The sequence below is a fragment of the Bombus flavifrons genome, chromosome 2 (genome assembly GCF_040668555.2).
Source record: "Bombus flavifrons isolate JBK064 chromosome 2, iyBomFlav1_principal, whole genome shotgun sequence".
NCBI classification, from domain to species: Eukaryota; Metazoa; Arthropoda; class Insecta; order Hymenoptera; family Apidae; genus Bombus; species Bombus flavifrons.
In genome coordinates this window covers 15,442,184-15,469,225 of record NC_138443.1, presented here as the reverse complement: position 1 = coordinate 15,469,225, position 27,042 = coordinate 15,442,184, and the positions used below count along the sequence as shown (strand labels likewise).

Below are 27,042 nucleotides of genomic sequence, written 5' to 3'. Positions count from 1 at the left end.
GTGGTTATCAAGTATCACTGCATGTTTTACGTCATATTATTTTTTTATTAGTACCTTGAAAAGATTCTAACCAGATTAGGACTGAACGTACCTTTGAACGATTCGAATACGCTACGATATCTTCTCTTCGACTATTGCGAGAACAAAACGAAAACAACTATGTAAAAAGGGAAAATCTCTTACCTCCTTGTAGAGAAGGATAAATGTAGAACGATGGTTCCTGCAACCAGGACACCACGCGCACCAGATCTTTCACGAAACTAGGAACGACACATCGTAAGACCGCGGTGCAGCCCCTCGATGCACCTCCGATCACCTCCACGTCGACTTTGTATGCTTGGGCTACCACTGTGAACAAATAAACGTAAAGTTACATTTGCGGTTGTACACAATTCCAGTGGAAAGATTTATGGCTGTAATTTTGCTTGGTAGACACAGAGACAAAGTTATACTACTAAAATAAATTAAATAATGGACGAAGGAAATAGATTAATATTAAAATAATATTCTCCATCGATAAACCAAGTTTTCAAGGAAACATTTCTACATATGGATATAAATATGGATATAACTACAAAATTTAAAAGCGTTAAAATTCCAGTGGGAACATTTTTATGACTGTAACTTTACTTGGTAAACATAGAGACAAAGTTATATTACTAAAATAAATTAAATAATACACGAAGGAAATAAACTAATATTAAAATAATATTAATCTTCATCTTAATATAGTATTCTCCATCGATAAGCCAACCTTTCAAGGAAACATTTCAACATATGGATATAAATATGGATATAAATACAAAATTCAAAAGCGTTAAATCTCTAAACGATTAACATACTAAGTTTTCAGAACAATAATTCGGATTTATCAATAAATTAATATGTAAATTAACGTCGTATGAACTAAATAATCGTATCTAAAAATATATTAGACCCAATTTCTTTTATCCAAATTCATTGATATCATAAGCATATCATCCCTAACGATCGCTAAGAGATTCATAAAAGTTCTCCCCTATTTCCCATCGTTTCTCCTCGAACAAATTCAATTCACGAAGTTCATATCATCGCTACATACTACTACTACAGCGTAAGTATTACAATTCTACGTTATCTCTTCGATTGGAATATTTTTCTCCAAATTCAACAATTGCAAAACGTTCCCGACAAAACTGATCAATGCCGACAGCAAACAATTTTACTGTCGTTTAAATCAAAACCTTCAGCGAACAACCTTAGCAATGATTCAGAGAACAATCTAGAGTTCTATTAATCCAAACTTTCGACCCAGTGCTACTCGCGTTGAAAGGGTGCCGCGGAGCGATAGTTTGCGTCGATGGTAATTAAAACGTTACGTTACACGCGTCGCCCTTATCCCTCGTTCACTCGCGTAACGTATACATTGTACACATGTACGTAGACTTATATACAGGGTGTCACGTCGTTACTCGTCGTCGACAATCGGGTGAATCTCGACGTCGACGTCGGGGAAGCGGCGAGGCGTGAGGCGACGCGAGCGTAACGAACGCCTCGTCCTCGACGTCTGCCGCTCGTTTTTCTCCTTTCCTTTTTTGTTTCTACCGTCGCCCAGCCGCTCGAGAGGCACTATACTCTTCCGGAGATTTTATTTACGTGGAAATTCCAAGGGCGACGGCCAGCGACGCTGCAACCGGTTCTGACACGCCGACGCGACGTGGCGACGCCGACGAACGTTCTCTTCCTCTCGCGCCTTTCGTCCCTGTAACACGCTGAATTTCTTCCTTCCATCGTTTTCTTGCGTTGCAACCTTCCGTCCAACGAAGAAACTCGTTCCCTGTTTCCGTCAACACCTTTTTATCTCTTCTCTTCGCTTATTGTCGCGTTTTCGCTCGGTAGTCGCGCCTTCAGCGGCCTGCCACGTTACCCATATTACGATATTTTATCAATTTTTCAAAGGATTCGAATTTCCTCGCAATTCTCTTCTCTTGCTTTTTCGCGTCGAATGTTTAACGTGTCCCTGGAGAAGCTAATAACGCGCTGATCGAGCGACGCGAACTCGATGCTGCAATAGAGATTCTTCTGGAAATGAAAACACTTAAACGCGACGGGCGTCGAACGCGATTCGAAATTGGAATCTCGCTGTAGCTGGCGAAGGATGCGGGTTACATAGAGAAACCCGCGCGGTGTGATTGCAGCGCGATGGGGGTTAGGTCGTTTGATCGGAGAGAGGAATTTTTTCGGTTCGATCGTCGTTCGCGTTGTTTCCACTGTAGTTGAAGGCAGATACCAGTGAATGTGGGTTACGCGAGTAGAAATTGTAGTGTCGCGTTGATTATCGTACGCCGAAGTCAATTAAATTTTTTATTGTTGCAAACAGGGAAATTGATATCGGGGATACTAAATGATAAAGTTGATCGATGTAAAATAAAGCAATTGTCTTTTTTGTTTGACTTATTTAATTTTTTATTTGATAGTTCTTCGTGTCAAGTTAAAAATGTATCGTCGATTTCAAGCTCCCTTTCTCGTTAGATGACTGACGCGTCAGAGAGCCTTCTAGGACTCGTTTGTAACTCGCGTTGTTTAAACTAAAGCCCGAAAAGAAATAGAAAAAAGTGGATATTTATATGATCATAAACAGTATGAAAAATTCGTACTCGAATAATATTTTCGAATCGATAATTTTATCGTTAGAAACGCAATCAGAAAAATGCGACTACGAACTGTTCTACTTTGAAGTTAGACGCGTTATTCGTATAATATTGCGTTAAGAATTAACGTTAATAGCAATAGTTAGAAAAGATCGTGCGAATGTAAGAAGTAAATATAAAAATCAAAACGACACGGGGAACGAAACTATCGTTGTTTTGGTCATCGTGCATCGGTGAAACTAATAGTCAGAAAGAGATAAATATTGAGAAAATTAGATGACAAAGTCAAACGATAAAATAAAAAGAAGTAATTTGCGTATCTAGCGTATTTAATTTCCCTCGTTTCTTAACTTCTTTCTCGCGTTAATTTTAAACTGTACTGTTAATTGAAGATAATGAGAATGGTAATCCGATACAATGTCTGGTGAGAAATGCAGTAGATTGAACGATTAGTTCACGTAATAGCCCTCCTATAGTTAAACAGATTGCACTGTTGCTTATGTTGGTCTACAGCTATTTGCATATTCAAATTGGGCAAATAGTCTTTGTATTACGTTCACTCGCCCAAGATGTGTTTTGCCTAAGGTATGATACAAATTCCAAGGTCTTTACGACACAATGTCAGCAACAGTGAGATCCTTCGACAAAAATATAGTTAGTTACACCAAAAATGTAGCCCTTGCGTTCATTAAATCGTACTCGTCAGAATTTTATTTCGTTTAAAAAACGGAGTTGAGACTTAAACTTAAAATCTAACTTAAAACGTTAAAATCTAAACAAATTTTACAAGGTACAAAATATAAATAACAATAACGCTAGGACATAAACGTTGAAAGTTTTTTGATCTATTTTCTTCTCTTTTCTTCGCGTGATAAAATTACTGTTTCAAATTATTAACATTAGCTATAATCGAAGAATAAAATTTTGAGGAAGATTCGAGGTCTCGAAACCGAGTCTCAACCTTGACGTACCAATGTAGTCAAAGTCAAAGGATCTGGAACTTCATAACACGCGGTCTAAGATCCCCTCAGACCAATCTCTGGATCGTGTAATCTCTACAGTTTCAGAGACGTGAAACACATCAAAATCATGCCAGAGGTCTCAAGATCTCGACTTCAATAGCCGACAGTTACGAAACTCGCTAAAGCAAATTCCGAGATCAATAAGATCGAGATCCTAAGACTTTGAACATCTATTACGACATAAAAGAATGCGTTTCGAGTGCTAGATTCTGATTTCTAATTAATCTTAGATCCCTGACACGCGAGCTTGTATCTTGACTTCGAATTCTACTCTTCGAATCTTAGATTTCCGCCCTCTTCTGGAAGCACATCTCCAGAAACTAAGAAGTGTCGTCTCGAGTGCAAATCTTACGTTTATAGGTAGCTCTGGTAAAGCTTAAAAGCATTCTGTAGCGTGCTTGCTGTTGGTGGTTTAAAATATAAACTTTTAAAGTTCTCTCTGCGACGCTAGGGTCAAACTTGGCGAGCTTAATAATTGTATGAAACACTATGAAACTCGAGGTCCTACGTGTTTAAGGTTGGACTTGCTGGATCTCATGATCCACGTGTGAGTAAAAAATTTGAAGTCTTATAATCTGAGACTATGAAATTCGAGGTCCTCTAAAAACTCGGTATAACGACCTTCTCACATTTGCACACTGGTACATTCGCCAGCTACGATACGCATTCTCGAAATTCTCTACTTAACTACTTTTTCCTACGATATAGATATCGCACATCTTCTACTATCCCGACACCTGAAAGTTAAATAGCAAGTTGATCGACAAGCTGAGAACGAAATACGTTTGTTTCTTCCGCGTTTCTCTCCGCTCTTCCCCGTCTTTTCTTTAATTACAGCGTTAAGCACATTCTCATCGATCGATGATGACGCGTTTCGTTTTATCCCAATTCATCCTAAATCGCTTATGTCGTCCTTAACGCAGGAAGAACGCTTCTTTTCTCGGGATACAGGCGACAACAACGACCATCCAATGAAACGAAGCGAAACAGTATCGATACGATGTTCTTGCTGTTTCTAGGTTTCCTTCGATTCTGAACGATGCAATGGGCTGCGAAAACTTCCGATTCGGATCAGTGGAGCCAGTTCGGGATAGAAATTTCTTTTGTTAAACTGAAAGCAGGAAGTAAAGTTTTAATTAACGGCCACACGTCCCGGCCAGAACTTTATAGCCGCGAGGGAGTAGTTGGCAATCCTGAAAGCGTCGGCCGACCTCGCAGCTGCCACGGATTTGCATTCAGATTGCATTTTTTTTCCTCTTTCTCTTTTTTCCTCCCCTCCTTTCTCTCTCTATCTCTCTCTCTATCTCTCTGTCTTTCACTCTTTTTTTAAAGAGGTAATTACACTGAGCTCCACACGGAGAAAGCCTGGCCGCGTCTCATCTGCATCCGGCCGGGTTTAAAACATCCTTCGTCAGGACTTGCCTGGATTCCGTGTCTTGCCTCCTTCGAGGAACAAGACCAACGCATCTCCTAATGATTTTTTAATTGCTCCTCCTATTCATTCGAACGCCCCCGGCGCAATCAACGCTCGTTTGCATCGTGTTCTTTCGCTCCGCATAAATTGTAGTTGGTTGTTTAGATTTTGCTGTTCATGTTGGACGTCGTATTTTGAACAATGCAGACGGACTTTTACGTCGAAGAAACGGAGAACAAATTTGAGACTATGCGTCAACAGAAACATATTCGAGCAGCTGGGAAACCGCGAATCATGCTCTTCTATCATGTCAATCATAAATAGAACATTGACTTTTTTAGTAATCAGGTGTTAGTTATGCGCGTAAGATTTTTGTCTCAAGAAATGTCTTCTGTTATCTGCTACGTAACAAACAAATGAAACGATTTATCTACCATTTCCTCAATAGCGCCGAACTTACATATACCACAGAATTTATCTTCTATCAGCAAGATTTTTATTGCAAAGCTTGTGTCGCGACAGAGAAACGTTGACATGAACTAGAGTTTTAAGGAAGAAGGACAATAGATAACGATAGAAGTGTAGAAAGTATTGAGAAAGTAAGATCGAGAGAAAATCTGCTCGTACTTGCGAGCTAGTACGTCACGTGTGTAAGTATTTCCGGTGGTGTGCAAAGGCGAAAGGCTGACTATAGAAGAAAAGGCAAGCGGTACAAAAGAAGACGCAAGAATTCCAAAGATATCTAAAGAAGTAGATCAGAAAGTTGGAAAGAAAGAGACGAGGAAGATGTTTCCGCGAGATTGCGCTTGCCAGAATCTGATGCTAGCGGTGTAACATTATAAATAGCCTGAAGTCATTTATTTAACAGGAAAATAATTCCTTGCAATTCGAACGACGTTTCATATTTTATTCTATTTACAATTCAGCTGGTTAATATCCAATAAGCTAATTCCAGAATCTGTTCGTGCTTGGATGTTTTAATATCTTTGGAGCCAACGACGTATCTTCATCGATATATTTAAATTCTGTAAATTCGTACTTTTACAAGTACAACTAATGAAACAGATAAATAGAAATTTATTATGCGTACCTTTAGGTTATTATATACGTCCTCTACGTTCCTGCATCTTTAACCCATTGACGTACAAATGAAATGGAATTTAATGCGTCTGAAGAATACTATTTAATCTGACTCAACTGAACGGTTATATGTAAGCTCAGAAAGAGAATATTTTATTTCGAAATTTACATTGCTGTATAATATTCAATCGAGCTGATATATAATGTTAATGGACAGTAATTAAGTAACGTTATAAAATAATAAATTAATAATTCTATAAAGTATGATACATTTCAAAACATTTTCGAATATGTAGAGGAATTAGACATTTCTTCACTGACAAGTTGTTTCGCTTCTTATATTATTTTTTAAGCACACATGGCATCTCTTTGCAGCATGTTCCTTTGTATTAGTCGAAGGTATATGTTCAGGAAAATGTGCCCAATATTTTACCTATAGCCGAGTTGGGCACTCACGTTGTGACGGTCTGTTCCGACGAATTGTGTAGTATATCTTCCGCGATATTCATTTTGTTATCTCGAACATTTAAAATAAAACAGAATCGATGCACGATTTTCGATGTCAGCCGGAGACGGTTCTTCACGTCTCGGAGAAGTCAAAGTTTACAACGGCACATGAAATGGATGACGTTTTCCAGACGTCATTGTATACGAAGGAGTTAAATTTCTCACAAATGCGCAAATATCCGAAGTCTATTCTAACGCAGAAGAATATAATTTATATCTAAAACTACGAGGCACGGAATTAATCTGAAATATATTTTGAAGTGGAAAGTAATCGAACGAAACAGAATAATTCCTGGCACACGTAGAATATCGACTCTAGGATCGTAAAATAGGATTGCGAAGGATTAAATTGCCTCTTCGTTCCACTGAATAGAGAAAGTCTCAATACCATCATACCCATTACCAGTAATTTTCTTACCTGCCCTGACCTGCACGTCACGGCTGAGCACTCTACCGACGGAATTGCTCGCCACGCATCTGTAGGCCGCGCTGTGCACATCCTGCCGGAACGCGGCGGCCGGAAACGGCAAAAGGACCAACGTGCCGTTCCTCAGCACCCTCCGCACTCCCGGTACGTCGTTCACCGGATGTCCGTCCGCGGTCGACCAATCGATGTTGGGCGGGGGACTTCCTGTCGCGGTACAGTCCAGCCAGGCGCCACTCGAATTCGAAAATTCCACCCTTGACGGTGGCTCGATCACGAAGCTTGGGCCACGTAAATGTGCGTCGAATCCATGACCACCCGCGGATGTCACCGCCGCGGCTGCACCTGCGAACAAAACGAAACGTTCAACGCTCGAAAATTCGCATAAATCTGCCGGCTGATTGCGGAAAAACGGCGCCGCTCGCTGAATCGTTGACCGTCCGACACGCGACAGTTTAATTGCGACGTAAATCCCGTCCCTTCTCCATTTTTGCATATTTCTCTCACAACCCTCTGTTCCGGGTCTCTGCTAATAAAACGCTTCGCGTTCACTCGTTTCGTCTACGAGCTTTTCTTTCTTCCTTCGTGCGGATATTTCCGCCGTGATTGCGAATCTTGCCTTCGACGTTTGTCTGCAACGAGCGGAGTGCGACTATCGATGGACTTGAGGCAGATTCAAACGCGCCAGGGCGCACGAAATGCAAAGACACACGAAATAACAAAATGCAACAACGAAATATTATTTATCAGGAATCGTGGAACACGAAACGGATTAACGCCCATAAATTGATATTTCTCCAACTCGTTACGTTACACCAAAAATGATCCCTCTCGCGGTTCTTCGTCAAACGAAGAAGAAACTCACGTCGTGGGAACAAATTTTTTTTTCTGATCCGATAGCGCCGATCATTCCTAGTCTTAGTCTATGCTAATATCGTTTGATATGTTTCCAACAACTAAGCGTAGATCTCGATAGTTAGCGCGTGGTTTCATCGTAGAAATTCAAAGCGCAGTACGAAAGAAGTCATTGCTCGTGCAACGATTCCATATTGTTAAGTTTCGTTCGGAAATTTTCCGCGAGAAAAGTTGGAGACGGTTGCGAGAGAAACGGAGGCGTGCGTTATCTGCAGGTTATTCTTACGCGGATCGTAGATTGTGCCGTGGAACGCAGTTCGTCGATTTTCAGAATCGATTAAACGCTTCGGTTATCGCGATTGTCGAACGAACGATGGCCAGCACGTAACGGGCAAGTTATCCTACTCGAAGTATATCAGAGGGGTCGTACTTGGACATAATGCTTTGATCGGGGGTGCGAAGACACGAGTCAGCAAGTACTCGGCTCTTGCATCGTTAGAAGCCACTTCAGGCTAATAACTCCGGCCAGGCCACTCCCGCGACTCTGGAGTGTAGTTTAATTGTCGACGTTATTCGTACGCTACGGTAAAGAAACTACGAGCGAAGTTCTGTTCTAGGGGTGGATAGCTAATATCGTTCATTGCCCTACTCTTCCGTACCCCTATTTCCTCATTCCATGAAACGATTCAAGATTGATGGTAACTATGTCGAATGACAGAAGTATTCGGACACTGTAATGTCCGAATAGATCGATCTGGGTTAACGGTAGAAATATCATGGCTTTTCCTTTCTCATAATCCTCTGAATCCTGTTACGATTCTTTAACTTTTTACGTCTCAATCTCGTTTTAGTTTCAACCGAGGGAAAGGCTTTTAACGTTTTACGATAAAAAGATCGTTAATATAAAATTGAAACGAGAAATCACGAACGTTAATAACCGTTCCTTCGTATTTCCCTTGAATTTAGGAAATTTTTTAAGGATAGGAAGATACGATTCGATCGGGAACAACTCAAATGTTAAGAGTATACCTTTGTTATGGTTAAAAAGCAATTATCGAACACAACAGCAAAAGAAGCTTGATCTTTGGTTTGCGAGTAAAACGTCAGCCAAGAATGGTTGTGTCAGTGAAAATTACAATTTCTGCCTGTCTACCCTTTGTTGCGTTAATTCAGCAGTTCTGTCTAATCCAAGAGACTGTTTATACGTGTACAGTTTCGTAATTACTTCGCTGAATTCTTTTATATTCATACGTTCATAAATATTTATGTAAACATCGACACCGCGATACTGATTAAAGTCATCTCATCTTTTTCAGATGTACCTTTCACTGAACTTTTCGAACCGCAATCTAACAGGCTTGAAAGATCAACACATCGATGCGTTGTTGTTCAAAGACGAAAATAAATTGCATAGCTATAAAGAGACGGAAATTACTTTACGCGGAACATCACAAAAATTTCCACAGAGAGGAACGTTATATTTTCCCAAGACTCGGTTCCTCTAGTTTTTGATAGACGGCGTATATGGACGAGGATAGGACGATAACGGCGATCAAAAGAAACCCTCGTTGGTTCGTATCCGCGCAGAATTCCGTTGGTTCGATTTTAACGAAGATCACGATTTCATAGCGGCCACTGTAGAAAGCGTACGTTCTAAAATTTGCGTATCGATCGCTGGCACGCTGGCCGTGTGGTCGTGTGTTAATTAAAAATTCATTTATCTTAAATTCAATTTCCTCTGACTACGAGCCAGTCGTGCTTGCTCACACACACACACACACTTATATATATCCTGAATGAATGAAAAAGTGTCTAAAAAATTTATACCATGCAAGTAGAAAGAAAGTGGCGAGAAAAAGAAATGGTAAAGGTAACAAACAGAACGGGAACGCAACGGTAATGCAAAATTAATTCGTCTAATAAAGGCGTAATTTTTGAAGCGAAAGAGCATGTTCCACCATTAAAAAGAAGCACCGCCGCTGGCTGCTCACGAGCGTACTGAAACCAGGAGATGGAACGATATTGCATATCTCTCTGGCATCGTCCATAAGTGAAGAGCGGTTCGGTGAAACGTGGAACTCATAACGACGCGACGTCCAAGGGAACGGACGTAACTCGTTTATAACGACATTTGAAGGAAGAAGAGGGATACAGAGAACGAGAGAGAGAGAGAGAGAGAGTTTTGAGTCGCGACCGAATTTCGTAATACCCGTTGCAGGATAGTATGCGCGTTGCATACAAAACACAAAGTATGCAAATCCTGGGTGCGGCGCGGTCGAATTGAAATCCCCGTAGTGTCCGGCAATTACAAACCGTCACGGTGACTCGCTTCCGGAATTGTCTCGAGCACTTAATTACTAATTCCAGCCAAGTATTTCGTTGGCCGGGGGCATCGCGTTGAATTACACGCATGGCACCTTACCCTCCGCTCGTTCGTTTTCCACGCGCATACATTATACACGCGAGTGTCACGATTAATGTGGACATCTCGACTTTGATGGACGGAACGTCGCACGGAATTGCTCGCTTCCGCGGTACAATTTTTTAATGGAAATTACGGCAGCGTTTTTTAATACTGTTTTCGGGCATTGGTTTTTAACAACAGGCGATATTAGCTTATGGTTCAACGGTGAGTCTTCGGGAATCCTTGCGCTGCAGTAACTTTCATCGGAGAATTTGTGGAAAGAAATGATCGCCCCGTGTTTTTTCTTTCTTTTCTTTTTTTTAGTGTACTCGACACGGACAATTTTTTCAAAATTGATTTGTAAGTTTAATCCCTTCGCTATGTCAACTATTGGAGAAAATAGTTAGTTTAGACTACAACTTTAGAGAACCATGGTAATGTAAAGGTTCTTAGAAAGAAAAGGAATCATCTAATCTCATTGGAATAAACATTCTTTAAGTTACTCTACCACGCAAATACGTTTAGCTGATTACTCCGTTTTCGGTTTCTAATCAACGTATCCTGGAAATTACATCAATTCGCCGATTTGCGTTTAGTTGATCACCATATCGATGCAAACTGAATTTCATTACATTTAATAATCAACAATTAAATATGTAAATGGAATGGCTAACTAAGAATAGTACATAGCTATTGTTACATTATCATCACGCGCATATAACTATTCCTATAATAATATATACCAATATATAAAACGAAATAAATATAACGCGAATCGACGAAATAATGGTTGGCTATATGCATATGCATCCTGAATGTATACGACCTAATTTAAATGATAATTATTATATAATTGCGACATTAATACAAAGCTAACATTGGAAACAAAAAGCGTAATATTCTACTGCCGTGTTGGACGAGATTGAACGCTTTTAGGTTTAAATCGATTGAATAGTTCTCCTCAATGAGGAAAATTTAATAAAAAGTTTACTCTTGAAGTATAATTGTACTACAAGTTTAGAATGAAAATTCTAGAATTATACTGTGATCCCTAAATTATGGGAATGTATTGTACCATGTATGTGCGGGAATTTAAAAATTAGAAAAATGTCTGGAATACGTATAATACACAAAAAGATAGAAAATATGCAAAATAGAATATTTCTTATATTTCCAAGGTTATGAATTTGTTTGATCGAAACTGTTCGATGAAAATATTTTGCGATTGATTAATTTTAAATGAAGGGTTTCATCGATTGATTTCGATAATAGCCTAAATATAAAAGAACAAATATATCAAATGTATAAAAAGAAAAATTAATATATATATATATTCTGATCATAATTCTTGATTGTTCTCCTATAATGACAAGCACTTTTCTATCGACAAATTAAAAATTTAATATTGCACATCGATATTGGACGAGATTCGACATTTTTCAATTACGTAGGGTAATTATGGAATTGTTAATTCGACGAGCGAATTTTTATCGCGCCCCGGCAGAAATTAAAATGCGAATTAATGGACGAGTTAAAAGGAACATTTGAATTTAATTGAGGAGAAGCGGCCGTGAAATAGCCGCGTTGGTTGCGAAGGGAACGTGTACAAGATGCTTTAAATCGAGAGAAACAAGGTGTTGTTCTTTTTCCTTTTTTTTTCTTTTTTTTGTCAGTTTAGTTGCAAAGAACTACGAATGGATGAGGAGCACTGGGAGGCAAAGAACGCGAACCTTTTTGCCATTTGACTTTACGGAGCATGAAGGAAATTATCCCATGCTGAAGCTAAGTATCACTAGCAGTCCGTAATATCCGTTCTTGTTAAGCTACTTTCCATTCTTTGCCATTTACGCTGCTGATAAATTATTTTAAGGTATCAGTTTTTACATTTTCTATTTATGTTACTATAGGTTTGTAAAATGTTGCAAGCTTACAACGTAATGTAACATTTCATACGTTTGTGAAACATTTTTTATTATAAAAATTTAGACTGTAACTTTTTATGTAATTTTAGTATGATCTTTTAAAGATCTTTTCAGGTGTACGATAAATGAATGAACCTAATTTTCCTGTGTCCCGTATTTCCTTACAAGTGCAATAATAAATTTAATATTCTACCATCCTTCTATATCCCACTTAAACAATGATATTTTCCTTTCTACGATTCTCAGAATCGTTTTATACACATAATCTTTTCAAGCAACATAAAGCTTCCTGTTCACCGAGCAATAACAACGTCATCTTCACCACCGTAATCTTTTTACAGGACCGAGTAAACTGCGCAAACATTATAGGATAAATAAAACGACATCGTTTGATAAATAAAATACAATACTTTCAATCTTCCAATAACGTAACCACTTTAACCATTGATCGATCCTAAGATTTCAATAAAGAAAATCTCCTTAGATTTCGATAAAAAAATTACATCTCATCAAGCATTAAACGAATTACATTAATTCAATAAAACAATCTAAAAAAGATGTTCTAGAAAAGGTCTCCTTTACAATATACTCGTTCGTAACTCAAAGAAATGAAAAATTCAATCAATTTCTAACACATCCCGATCTAATTCTAACGCCACTCAAAAATTCTAACGCAATTCAAAAAAATAAATTTTACACGTCTATCTTTACTAAGTCGAAAACCACACTCCAGGATTTATCGCGGTTGCGTAAGAGAGACTCACAATCTCTGGAAGATTTAGATCCGAACGACTGCAGCGGATAGACAGCAGAACGAGAGAATTAAAAATGCTCGATATCAGCGAAAAGAATGTCTGACTGAATTCAACCGAGTAACGCTCTAATTTTTTATTTGCTCCCTCCCCTATTATCCCCGTCCACCCGTATCGATACGAAACCGTTCCGGACCGCGTTCGTTAGATTCCTCTCGGGGAAATCTAAAAACGCTCTCGAGCCCCGGGGATCGGATCCGACCAGACGATCCGTCTTCGCGGAGCGTCGTCTCAGGCATTTGTTCGACGAGCCGGAAAATCGAACGAGAGTTGGATGGATGACAGGAATTCCCGACAACGTTGGGAATCGCGCGGATTGCACGGAACGACCGGGACGTCCGAGACAACCACCGGCGGACTCCATAAAGTGGCGGAACGTTAAATAGCGACCGGGACAATTAAAGGGCAAGACGTTCGAGAGGGACGGAGACGAGAAGCGTCGCAGGTTTTGTATTTGCGCGTAAAGTTGGAAGAGAAAAGGAGATGGTCGTTGAAGACTGTAAAGATGCGAAGGAAAGAAAAGAGAGGAAGAAAGTACGGATAAAAGTAGAGAAAAGGGTAAAATAGAACGAGAAATGAAAAGGTCGAGAAGAATGGAAGGAGGAGAAGAGTTTGTGCATCGCGAGAGCGAGCAAATGGCGAGAAAATATAGTAGCGAATGATAAAAAGGGTAAAGAGCGCGAGAAAGGTGAAGAAAGAAGACGGATAGAAGAAAGGGAGTTAATTAAGAAACGGAGATGATGAGTAATAATAAGTTAGAGGCTAGCTAGGATAGAGAGAATAAATCCTTTCTATTTAGAAAGGAAGAAATTCGCATGGAGAAATAGAAGAGTAAAAGCTGCGAAAGAGTAAGAGCAGAGCGAGAAAGAGAGGGTTGTAACGATAAGCGGGCGAGAAAGACGGAAGGTGTGAGAGCAAAGGGGAAGAGGATGAGAGAGAGGAAGCACTCGGCAGGTAATAGCTCCCAATTACCATAACGCTTGGCTAAGCCGACTAATCGGTTCCGCTTATGCCGACCGGCAAATTATTATTAATCACATTGCACGTGGATTACCGTTTATGTACATCCCCAGCGATGGCATTTGCACTCTGGGTCACGTCGCGCGTCCATGCCAGCCTAGTAGCATGAATTTCCAAATCGGTCTTTGATCTCACGGTTACTCACGCTCCAGTAGAACTGGATCCTCGAGAAATGCTAAAAGCATTTCCGGCGGGTTACTTCTCAGAAATTCCTCGATTCGAAATGTGGAAATGCTGATAACAGGCCTCTCGCATCGTGTCAGAATTATATTTGTCAGCATTGTTTGCCGTTAATGTCGGATTTCTAACTTTTGTCAATATATCGTCAAATATAAAGCTCGTAACCGTGTAATCAATAGTCAGCTACAATTTATGGCGCACTATAAATTATACAACGTGTACGTAACATGTACACTCGTATAGTTACATATCGATACATAGGTATTGTTATAGAAATTACATAGTCAAAGTTAAACTCGAGTTATTTCGTTTTAGAATGTTTGATCGAAATTTTCATTCTATGTTGTACGCGATAAGTGATATCGATGGTCTTTGCTAGCTGATAGAAAGAGAAAATAATGAATTTTCGAAATTGTTACTTTTTAGAACCATTATAATATTTTAAAATACATTTCTATCGAAGACAAAACTTATACGCACGTTGTAATTTTTAATCAACATTTCAACTAATTCCGTATATTGCATTTGACAATCAAAAAAACACACGTGAAACAAAATTTCAATTTTAAAAGCTTTATACCATTATTTCGCGTTTCAATAAAGCTTTGAAACTAATTTTTCCTGAAAAAAAGAAAACGTAATATAAGTATAAAAATGGATCGTCCACTTTATACGACTGTAACGAAAATTGAAATTTCAAAAATCTCTCCATTTTCCTATACACAAATTTTTAATCTCGACCTTTCCTGCGTAAAACCTTTACAAAAAAAGTATTCTGGTATTAAACATAATCGACAAATACCGATCGTTTAATAATTCTGATCCACGAGACACAAAAAAGAAAATGAATATCATTTTGTTCGAAAATTTCGTAACCAAATTTGGGAAAAATTTGTAGATACTAAATCTTTCTATCAACAAACCATTTAATTTTCGATATTTATTGATTAACTTCGTGATTACTTTACCGAAAAAATTCAGTTTTTCAGCAAACTTTCAGCGAAGTATTCAGTCTTTTGACAAATGTCGAACAATTTTTATCTATTTCTCGTAAGAATATAAGACTTGTCTTTCTTCTTACGAAATGATACGTTGACCAATACAAAAATTTGTTCTCCTATTAATTGCATTCGACGTTCAGCTAAAAGTATAACTTGTCAAACAGCATTTATACAGACGACAAACGATAATATACAGGCTACAAAGTATATACATATACTTGATGTATATCAAGTGTCAAAAATGCTACGAACTTCTCGGACCACCGCAGAGAAACCAATATACACATTTGTTACGATGATCAAAGCAAAAGTATCGAAAGGTTTGTGGTTCCTTACATCATCGCTGTATATTGGCGAAGAGATTAATTGTCCGTCGTAAATCATAGCGGAATTTCGTTGGGAACGTCGGGGTTCGTCGAGCCAGGTTAGTCGAGGAAAAATTGATAGAAAGAGAGGATTATATTCGGAACAAGTTTCCTTCCGTGAAAAATTGGGTTGCTTCCAGAATCAGAGCTTTTGTGCGGGATTTCAGGACGTCGCGTCGCGTCGGTGGAGTCAGTTTCCATGAAACGAGCCGACTGGCTCGGGACCGGCCAAGGTAAGCTCGACTACGAACTCGGAATCAATAGGCGGAACAAACTGTGTAGGTGGATAGAGGTCGCTGGTAAGATTGAATTTGCAGACTCTACCGCCCTTGTCGGTGAGAAGGGACCGGATAAAAAGAAAAAAAAGAAAGGAAAAGGAAAGAAGAGGAAGAAAAAAGAGGGCGAAGGGCAAACCTAGAACGGATAAGAGTCTAAAAGTCTCAGGAAGGTGGTTCCTCGCGAACTGTTTCCCTCTTTTTTCTTCCCCGTGAAGGTTCCCGTGTTTACACTACCGATCAAGACAGCAATTATTTGATCCGGCTGTAGGGACGAACCCCATCGCGAATCGCAACCTTTCGAGAAGAAGGTTCTCCATTTTCCTCTATCTTTCTACTCGTTGAGATTCTGTTCCCTCTTTCCCTTCCTTTCTGTTTGGAATTTTGAGATAATTTGATATTCGCTCGAGTGGATTTTAAATATTAAGCGGAATTGCTGGAAATTTGCTCATCGTCTGAGTTTTCTTATTTCAATACCGCTTTATAGGTAAATAGCGGATACGGGATTACCGGTTCAAGAAGTCATTGGAGTTGGAGTCGATACGGTTTATACTTGGGGTTGGAGATACAAATATATACTGCAGTTCTTACCTTTCCTTCTTTCCGTAAATAACTATGACTATTCTTTTCTCATTGATTCGTTTAATCTGTAAACTCTTTTCCTCTATATTAGGAAATTCTCGAGAAAAGACAATTTCCTCTATAGTAGCCGGTGGTTTGTGTTAGTGTCCTACTCAAGTTCAAGCGTCGTACAAATATCCATCTAAAGCTGGCAGAATATCTCCTAGTGCACGGTATACATTTCTTTCCTTTCAACGTATCCAATTTCCTCCCTATTTTTTTTTCAATATTTACGACCAACGCATCTCGCAACAACGGTCGGAATTACTTTGAATAAATCGCAGTGACAGTGTGTTAATGACAGTGTGTAATTAATTTCTCCAATTACTTTTGGTTCAGTCCTAATCTTCAAGGAAGTAACATTTCTTCATTTGCAACCTTCCTGCACTTCCTATTTTACGAACATATTTACATTGTACGTCGTTATCGATTCACGATAGAAGAGAATAACAGCAGGTATTAGATCAAAATCGAATTGTTCAATGAACACGTATGTAGTTACATGTCTGAGGAGCTTAAGGATCAAGCCAATTTGCATTGAGCGGAAGAAAACAAATTATCTGATATAATATCCGATTAACAAACATCCTCGTCTATCGTTCTCCGTGCAACGATCAAACACACTCGCTAAAACCCTCCACAAACAAACGAATAATCTCAAAGGAAAACACTATCAAACCTACTTCACCTATTTGATACGAACTATGTACATATCTACACTTAGTTTTTTTAATTCGCTAAACAAGCAAGCGCTAGTCGGCATTCGCTGCATGTTCTATCAGCTCCTTGCAGGAGCATAATAGGCTAAGCTGAGCGATAAATTCTGGGTATCTTGTCGCGCACAGCTACCAACGGATTCATCGACGTATTTTAGAGGACACTCGAGTCACCTGAAATATTCACCTCGACCCGTTGGGTACGTCTGAAGCCTTATTTCTCTCTTGCTCTCCTTCTGTCTGTCTCTCTCTCTCTCTCTCTTTTTCTCTCTCGAGGGTTCTGCGTTTAAAGTTTAAGGAGACCCGTATTCGCCGTTGTACGATGTCGTTGTGTTTCCAACTGGTGTAAGGAAAGAGCCGTGAGCTTGTTCGAGGTCGATACCAGCTTCTTCGTCTCCTGTATGGATGGCTTCCCTGAGGCTATGCAGTCACGTCGCTACGTTGTAACTTTCAGCCGGACCGATGTATTCAATCTGCTACGGCGATCCCTGTACCGGAGTCTTAAATCTCGATGTACAGTAGCAGACGAATATTTTCCATTAAGTAGCAGATTGTAATCTTTGTTTACTATGTCTGGATCAAGGATACGATCAAGAAGTTGGTGCAATTTTCATTTTTTTAAGATAGTATGTATTTGTTTCTCGATATTTATATCGTCCCCTTCAGAGCAATCACCATTAACGATAATACTTTTTTGCCAACGTTTGCTCTATCCTTTGAAATATTTTTGGGATTCATTTCATTGTATGTATTTTGGTTTGCTCTGCGTTTTTTCTTTTATGTCTTTGGTGCTTTGAGATCGTTGTTTTTTCATAGCTTTTTCCATTAATAGCTGTAGAAAGAAGTCGGCCGGAGAATATGGCGATTGAGAAATCACAACTTTATCGTTCTTTGCTAGGAACTTTCTAACGAGCAACGATGCGCGAGTACGTTCTTCCATTCTAAGCGATCAGAAAATCGCCGAAATTACGGACATACAACTCACTCAAGGGACGATCAAATCCGAAGTGATCGGTCGATTTAAATAAACAAACTGAAGTGAGTCACGAACAGACGAATCTCAACAACATAAAGCAATCTTTCTTGCAACCGGTACTTTCTACACCGCGAAATTACCAACTTGCGCGAACGTTTTGATCACACCTCGTATAGTATATCCTGCATTGTATTAGGTTCTTCGGAAAGTTCATTTTCAGAATGAAATTCTAAATTCTGACGTTTCTACCTACTTACTTATCATACAGCAATTAGGGTGAGACTAAAGATTAGTCGATATCCGATGTTCTTCAACGAGACATTAGGTCTCGAGGAATGAAGATCGAATAAAACTTGTCGAAATAAAAATGTCAAGGAGAGGCGAAATCTCGTGAATTGACAAAATTTCATTGCGAGGTATCTACAATACAACGTGTATAGCTGGGGAAGAAATACAAAGCGACGAGGAAACGAGGCAAGCGACCGATTTTAGGAGCCAATGCCACGAAGAGAACGTCAGGGCAACAAGTTGCGAAAGTTGTTTAGACGCCTTGGAACTGGTTTGGCGAACGCTTCTGAAAAACTATCACCGTGTAGGGACACGGGGCAATTTTACAGCGTATACCGGGCCGGGAAAAAGTTTCCGTGGCGGGCAACAAGTTGGAGAAGTTTCGTTATGACCGCGGTGGCAGTGCCTCGTGAACGGTCCGTGGGGCGTTTCGAAGAGCGTCGAACGACTAATCTTACGACTTGCGGAACCTCGATATGAGACTATACGTGAAAAGTTTTCGCGAATCCTGCTCGTAGAAAAACGTCATCGATTTCATGGAATAGGGGTAAAGTGAATTGTCTTGGTTCTTTTAATCAACTATAATACGATCTTTCTTACCGGCCACTTCTTAACGTTCGAGATTATACGATTCGAGGATAAAAGGAAAATTACGGACGTTTAGGTCTAGTCTTTTGCGTTCTTCAAAAGATTCGTGAGAAGGACACAAGAATATTCTTCAATGAATATTTGTTTAAAAATTACTTTAAATTTAAATTCTACGTGAATGAAATTTGTCTCTCTGGTTTAATATGATGTTACATGCTAGAACAGGTGGTACACTTATATAATGCATTTTTATTTTCAAACGCTCTACAGATTTAAAATACCTTTAGCAATGCACTTAGATAAAATTAAATGAATTTCAATAGAAAACGATCTTTTTTACTGCTACCAAACAATGAACTAAACAACACCCTAGTTATTAATACTCAGAACGACATCCTCATTATCTACTTTCATAAAGTTTTATCTTTACGTTTTCTATAACGCGTGCATTAACTCTCTTTTTTTTCTTTCTTTCTTTTTGTTAGTAGTTCCCGTCAACTGTCGATCTAATTTTCTTCGTCATATTAATTTATGTATGGCACAGCAATACAGACGGAAATGAAAAATCTCGGGCCCGCAAGAATACAAGGACGTAATAACGCTCTCTTTCATCTAGCATTATTAATTCCGCTGCAGGCTTTTGTTTTAATAAAAATGAATTTTTCATAAATGAAAGAGACAATACCGGTTTAATCCGTAAAAAATGAAGTCATAGTTTCCCTTTATTCCGCGTAGTCGAAATAGGAGATGCAAAATACCATTATTATTTTTCGGCAATCATTGCGATCGAAAGTTCCCATAGAAAGGCGTTCGGACGAATCGTAATACAATGTTACGCCTTTCCTATTAATAATATACATATATGTACATACGTATTTACAGCGTTACCATAGAACACTGATATATACACGTGCCATTATATCGCGATACTTCGAGGTTTCACGAAAGTTTCAATTAAGACGAAGAAAACGTAAGAGAAGGCTCGAGAAGTAACCAAAGATTATATCCCGCGAGTTATTCTCAGCCGCTCGTATTTTTTTTTTTCTTGAACGAAGAAAAGAACGAAGGGGGTGTTGGAAAACGCGAAACGCTCGCGCGCACCTTTCTTTCGAGCGGAGGTGAACGCACCTTCGGTCACTGCTGATGTTGTCGACTCTCGGAGGTGTTAGTCGTTTTAATTTCTCGAATAGAGAGGAAGAATGGAAGAGAGAGATACGAGAGAAAGAAGGACGGACGGATTGTGATTGTTTGAAATATGAGAAAAACTTTGAACCCTAACCGCGCTTAAGACGAGAACCTAACCTTCCCCTATCCCCCTCCTTCTCTTTTTCTCTTTCGCTTCCACTTGCTACCCTTTCTCTCGTTGTTTCTCGTTTCCACTCTGAGCCAGAGCATACACGTTCTTTCAGTTACTTTTTCTCTCCCTTTCAGGCTTCCTTCCTGTCTTCTAGTACGCGCAGATTTCACAGCGTACCACGAGTGCTCCGTAGCGTAACCTTTTCGTCATTTTAAAACGCTCTGAAAGCCCGTACGGAGTTTTTGGGACAAAAAGCTGCTTTTCTTCCGGTTACGTTAGTTTTATCGTGCTCTGTTCACCTGCCGACTTACTTTCCCTCTTCCTCTGTTTCACTTTGTTTCTATCTCCCTCTTCCTTTCTCTCCCTCTCTGTCTTGCTTTCTTCTTCTTTTTTCTTTTCGACGTCGTAGCAATTTCTCAGCACTCGTGGCTCGCTCTTTCATACGACGTCTAGTTGATACTTCCGATAAAAGAATCTTCCTGGGGGAAAAAGGTCCCGTGAAAATCTTGGTGTTCTTGTCAGACGGCGAACTTCCGGATCAATTTGTCGTGGTCAAGAGACGAGCGTCGCGTTTCTTTAACTATCGAACGCCATTGATTCGATAGATGAATTAAGTTTCTGGTGATTTTGGAAACGTCTCCTAACCAATTGATCGCATAAATATATTCAACGCGAATAAATACTATAAATAAATACTATAAATAAATATAATCTTATATAGTTCCTATGAAAAAGCTGTACAATAATAGTTTTGCCCCACGATATTCTAAAATATGTTTTAATCGGAGCAGAATAAATTAACTAAGTTTCTGCAAATGTTCACAAACACTTGCGAACATACGGTAGTCAAATTTTCACAACTAAAAGCGGGTAGGTATTGATTACCTAAAATATGAAATATAATATATAAATATTTCTATCTGTGGAAGATAAGTTTTCCATTTCAATGCATTATTATGAAATGAAAATTTCGTTAAAAAATATTATATGCTTCGTTTCGTCCATGAGTAATTTATTAACAACGCATTAAAGTTACAGTTACATAACGAAGTCGAAATATCCATTGATCGTAAATTCTAAAAAAAAAAAAAAGAAAGCTAACAGAGTTGTTCAAAATTAATATCTGACGATCTATAATCACCACATAAAGGAGTAGTTTTAGGAAGAAGTTCGCGAATGAAAAGTGCTGTACTAGCAGCAAAAAGACGAAACTGGTCTCATTTACATAATTTTCATTCCGACCAAGCTTAAACGAACGTTCTCAAGCGTTCCGCGTCCAATCCCGCTCGCATATCGATTTCGTTTGCCATAAGAAACCCGAACAGCATGGGATCGTCCTAAAGAAACAATCGGCTCTTTGATGACGGAGCTATCAAGCAGATGTATGGTGCTTCTCTTTACGATTCACCGAGCGAGACTCGACTCAAACGATCCATCGGCAGGCGGGTAAAAGGATTTCCCGATCGTCGAGTGGGACGTAACAATCTCATTTTCTTTGTCCCGGAAGATCGAGTGGGTGGTGAGAGGCGGATGGACGCGTTCACCGCCCCGCAGGTGCAAGGATATAGGTTCGCCTGGAACAATGAACGCAATCAATGCGGTGTGGCACCCCTTCGACGTCAATCAAACGGTCGGTGTACGCGCCAGTAGCCCATTGGCCCCGATTGCCTTTTGTCGCCCCTGTAGTGTTCGCTGTACGCGGCAAAGAGGAATTGGATGGACCAGGATCCACGCGGATAGCCAGATTTGCATCCAACAAAGACAGACGCGGAAAGAGCGGAAAAGGAACTCAAAGGATAGAGCGAGTTGGCTTGGGATGAAGTCGAAGCTAGGGTAGATGAACATGGGTGAACAACGATGAAAGGGAATGCGACGCGTGAGGAAGGATGGATGGAAACCGAAGAGAAAGGCCAGAGGAGTATAAACTGATAAATGGAATGACACGAAGGGGGAGCGTAAGCTTGGTCAGGGATTGGCGAATTGATGGTGGGGGTTATATAGGGGTGAAAGGGGAGAGAGAACGGATAGAGAGATTGCAGCGGACGGTAAATGGGGCGAATTCCAGCCGAATACTGCCTGCTTGCGACACGCATGTTGCAGTACTGACCAGTCCACGACCCAATTTCGAAGGGTTGTTTTCTCTCTCCCTCTCCCTGTGAATTCGTCTCTGTCTGGAGCGCGTACCATCCCTTCTCTTTCGATGGTGGTTCGTATCCCCACTCTCTCTCACTCTCTCTCTCTCTCTCTATCTATCTATCTTTGTGTCGATCTTCTTGAATCGAGTGCGTACGTGAACGAGATGCACATATATGTGCACGTATATATATACGTACGTATGTATGTTGAAGAGGTAATATATCGGTAAGCGCGTTGATTCGAACGTATTCGGTAGGTGGAGGCGTAGAGGGTGCGAGTCGATCGATTATCGCAACACGAGAGTCAGGTGAAAGCGGGTGATCCTTGTTTCGAGCATGGATACTCCCTGCTGATTGATTGCTATGTAGGACGCTAATATCGCCACGCGGTGACAACGTGTAAAACATCGTCCCGTGTCTACGATGTTTCTTGTAGTTCCATAGTAGCTGTTGCTTCGTTGCGATCAGACAATCGTCGCTATCGGCCAGATCAAATTTTTCATTCGAAAGAATAATTATCTCGTCGTATCCGCAAACGTCCGATATAATTTCGTTGGGTATTTTATCGGCAGGCGGATAGGAATTTCGAGCGAACGCTCTATATTATCGATCTCGTCGGAGTAGCCAAGAGGAATTTGTCGATACGAATGAAATTTCGGATTGCACTCGATAATAGGTTTAAGTGGCGTTTTAATGACGCGGTATAATAATTACACGCAGCTATCGATTGCTTTCCGTTTTCCATTGGCTAGAGATATATCAGATCGTGCTCGACACAACGAATATCGGCTCGCATCTTGTTAGCGATATTCCATTACACGGCGACACGCTTATGAAACAGAAATAACATTTAAGCAGCGTGCTAAACGAACTGATTTTAACGAACGGCTCTTTCGACGTGCTCCAGCCGACAAGTTCTTGTAATTAACAGAATTGTTGCCTCTTTTTTTCTCTCTTTGTACTCCTGTTTTTTGTTTGACGTTGCCATTGTGTCTACGACCTGAGATAATTGAAGATGAATCTTCCACTTGCTGAATGTTCGATGTTTCATGCGCGGTCAATAACCTCGTCGTTGATCGATAAATGCAACTATATCGCGGTTTGTAATTATAGATAATGCACCCGTGGAAACGTCGAGTCGCGTTGCTTTTCAAATTTTCGATGTCTCCGAACGTCAGGCGCGGAAACGGTGATGCGCCATCGACATTTTATTCGAAACGTTATAATGCTCGTGACAATTGTGTTAACAATTCCTAAAAATTCTGTTCCGTATCAGTGAAATGTAACGTTGACAGCTCTGTTTTACTTTTTAAAGAAGGAAATGTTTAAATCAGGAAATGTACTTTTAGTTCGAGACACGTCTATTTTAAAGTATTATCTTTTAATGAACCAAATGTTTCATATCCATAATTTTTGGGAGGAAAATTATGTAGCGTTTTCAATAAGTTACTTTTAGGTTGAACAGAGTTATTAAAAGAAATTTTCACGAGTAACGAATTTTTAATGTTAAGAGTGCTATGTGCAAAATTAATAACACAGAAAACTGTGTAATTTTATTAACATGTTTATTGAACTTTTAAACCTAATTTCTGATACGTTTAATGTATAACGTCATTGCGTCATTGTATACTGACTTCTGAATTTATTGAAGGTGCAATCGAGAACTTGAGATTTGCACAAACGCTATCTAAACTTAAACGAAACGTCTATATTCTGTTTATACCTTTTATTAGACTATAATGATGTGTATATTATTTAATAATCAACATTTTATCAAATATAATTTTTATTACGGGTTTTTTAAACGTAATATTAACATTTTATCGACGGATCTTTTCGCTCAACGCAAATGATACATAATAGTTACATCAATCGTGCACCTTTTGCAAGAGCCAAAGCGCTTTTAGCGTGTACACCTATTACATTGTAATGTAATAATGTTACGTAGGACGCCAGTTGATCGCCGATGCACAACGTAAATTTTACTTAAAATACCAATTACCATGCTTCGCCGTTAACGTTGTTAATATCATAAAAAACCACAATAAAACTTATGCTTTGTGGAATTTTGATTATTGAGTACATAACATAATTAGTGGATTTTAGACCCTTAGACAGATTAAATTTTGATTGTTAAATTAGATTTCATTAGGATTATTAATATTAATACGATCAAGAAACGACTAAATGATCGTTCACAAACATTTCCAAAATTATCTCAGAACCCTGCACGAATCGATGCTTTGGCGTTTGAAAGAAGAACGTCGTAAGATTGCGTGTGATTTCGGACAAATTAACGAGGCTACCTTCGTCGTTTGGCAGTTTATCGTCTTCGATGGATTTAAGAAACGAGCTAAGATGGTTGTCGCGGAGTATTATGGCAATGTTTCTTTGCAAAAGGAAAAGGACGATGGGGAAGGAAGCGACCAAGGAGGGAGGACTATGAAGGAAGCAAGGACGACGGGTAAGGACACCGATGATTTCCCAAGAGGGATCGTCTACTTCTTCTTCCGTCCGCTTCTTTCCAGTATTTCCTCGTGTCGTTCTATCCTCGCAAGTAACATTGTTCGTGTCTTAAGCTCGGCAACGTTATTTCGTCTATTCCGTAGTCGACAATTTGTCTCGTTATAAGAAGAGGTAAGAATCGAGATACTCCGTACAACAGAATTTTAATATTTCACGCTTTCCGAATGCCGGAGAAAGATCGAACAATTTTAATACGACGGTGAACTAATAACATCCGACCAATCTGATGTTACACGTGTCGATAAAATGACTTGGAACTATAGAAAAATATATGGACTATATATTAGAGCAGACATGATTGATTAAAACAAGGATATTTCTAATGAGAGAAACGCGCAATTCAATTAGGTGAATGTTCAGGAACTTTTTATGTTTCGGGAACAATTTTTACAATCGAAGCCTCGAGAGACGATCAGGATCAGACAACTTCGAGCAAACTCATTGTTCGACCTGTGTTGCTATACTCTATCGCTAGATTGGAATAGAAATTCTGCAGAAAACAGGCAACAAATTTCATTTGAATTCCTCTATCTTGTTATTCTCTCTTGGAGCCAAAAGTTTGGCACTTACAAGTCCTAGAAACTTAAAATAAAATCAATTTAAACTTTTCTTACCGTAGAAAATTGTTTAGTCAAAAATCTACAGAAGTAAAAGAAATTACTACTGATTTCACGAATTATAATTACAGCTGAGAAAATGATTCTAAATCATTAGACCAACCTTTGCAAATTGTTGCATGATAACACATACTTGTAGATGTTCTGGTATATAGTTATCTTTTGTTAAGTATTTATTTTTTCAACAAATTTATACGAACTATTGTACACATTTTTTGTATACATCTTCACTGAGTTCTAATCAATGAAAATCAGCGTCATTTAACCATCGTGAACGCAACCTTCGACGCTTTCAACGCTCAGAATCAGACTGAAACGTGAACATCATTTCGATTTTTTGGCAGACCACGTTCGTTAATTTTTCCTAACTTCCTGATGAATTAAATCGAATCGCATCGGGTAATATTTACCGATGTTTCGCGTTTGTACACCATCTCTCGATTCGCTATCTGTTACTTGAGCCGAGATGTATACAGATTTCGATGGTATACGTATATTTGTTCGCTGGAAAATAAATAATATCGCGTGACGATATTGTACTACGCGCCACGAGAGAATTAGAACGACCGTTATTTTTTACGTAACGCGTATTTTTGCAATATCTGTTTGCACAGGGTGTTCCAGAAGAACAGATGAATTAAATACAGATAGGTAGAGGTAGATTTTGCTGATTGCAACATTTTTTCTTTAACGAATATGTATTCGCGATCGTGATTTATTTTTTTAGTAATAAAGCTTTGAAAATAGTGGTTTTTAGCTCGTTGACGAGCGATCCACGATAGATTGACGATTCTCGGTTCGGGGTTTTCGTAAAATTTTTAGCAACAAATTATGTATTACCTTGTATGGCAATTAGAATATTTATTAATTATAATATTATATTTACACATTTAAATCGTAGCTCTATATATCTATTTCCTGCTAGTCTATCTGAAACACATAAAGGGTGTAGTTAAAATATGCGTCGAAACTTTAGTACAGTACTTTGGTCTCTCTAAGGGTTGAAACAAAGTCGTACGAAAATAAGAAATTCCTTTTTCGGCTAGAGTTTCTTTTATAACGTTCTTTCCATATATTTCAAGAATGGCTGTTACCCTTAAGAAATATTTAAATTGACTTGCTCTGACTTCCATATCGGTATGATCTTATTAATTACAAATATCAGCGCTACTTGCTTTTGCCCTCCGTCCAAAGGAAAGCAACTGTTCGTAATTTTATACATGACAGTCATAATAATAAAATTTCAACGTAGGCGAATATCCTCATCGAGGATAGATTCTAAAGCTGCGTTTCCGCGATATTTTTCCTTCCTTGAAAAAGTGAAATACGGTAGACGCTAAACTCTGGTCACATATGTACTTCGGTCA

At 39.1% G+C, this 27,042-nt stretch overlaps 1 protein-coding gene across 10 annotated transcripts in view; it reads right to left on the bottom strand.

Moving 5' to 3' along the window:
• The window catches only part of Dscam2 (Down syndrome cell adhesion molecule 2), a 122,430-nt gene that overhangs the window by 37,262 nt on the left and 58,126 nt on the right, over positions 1-27,042 (bottom strand). For all 10 annotated transcript variants that reach the window (XM_069129269.1, XM_069129303.1, XM_069129322.1 and 7 more), the window contains exons 2-3: positions 7,072-7,422; positions 184-348 (exon numbers count right to left, since the gene is read on the bottom strand). In XM_069129269.1, the coding sequence (XP_068985370.1) occupies positions 184-348; positions 7,072-7,422 (516 nt within the window). The remainder of the gene's footprint in view (positions 1-183; positions 349-7,071; positions 7,423-27,042) is intronic.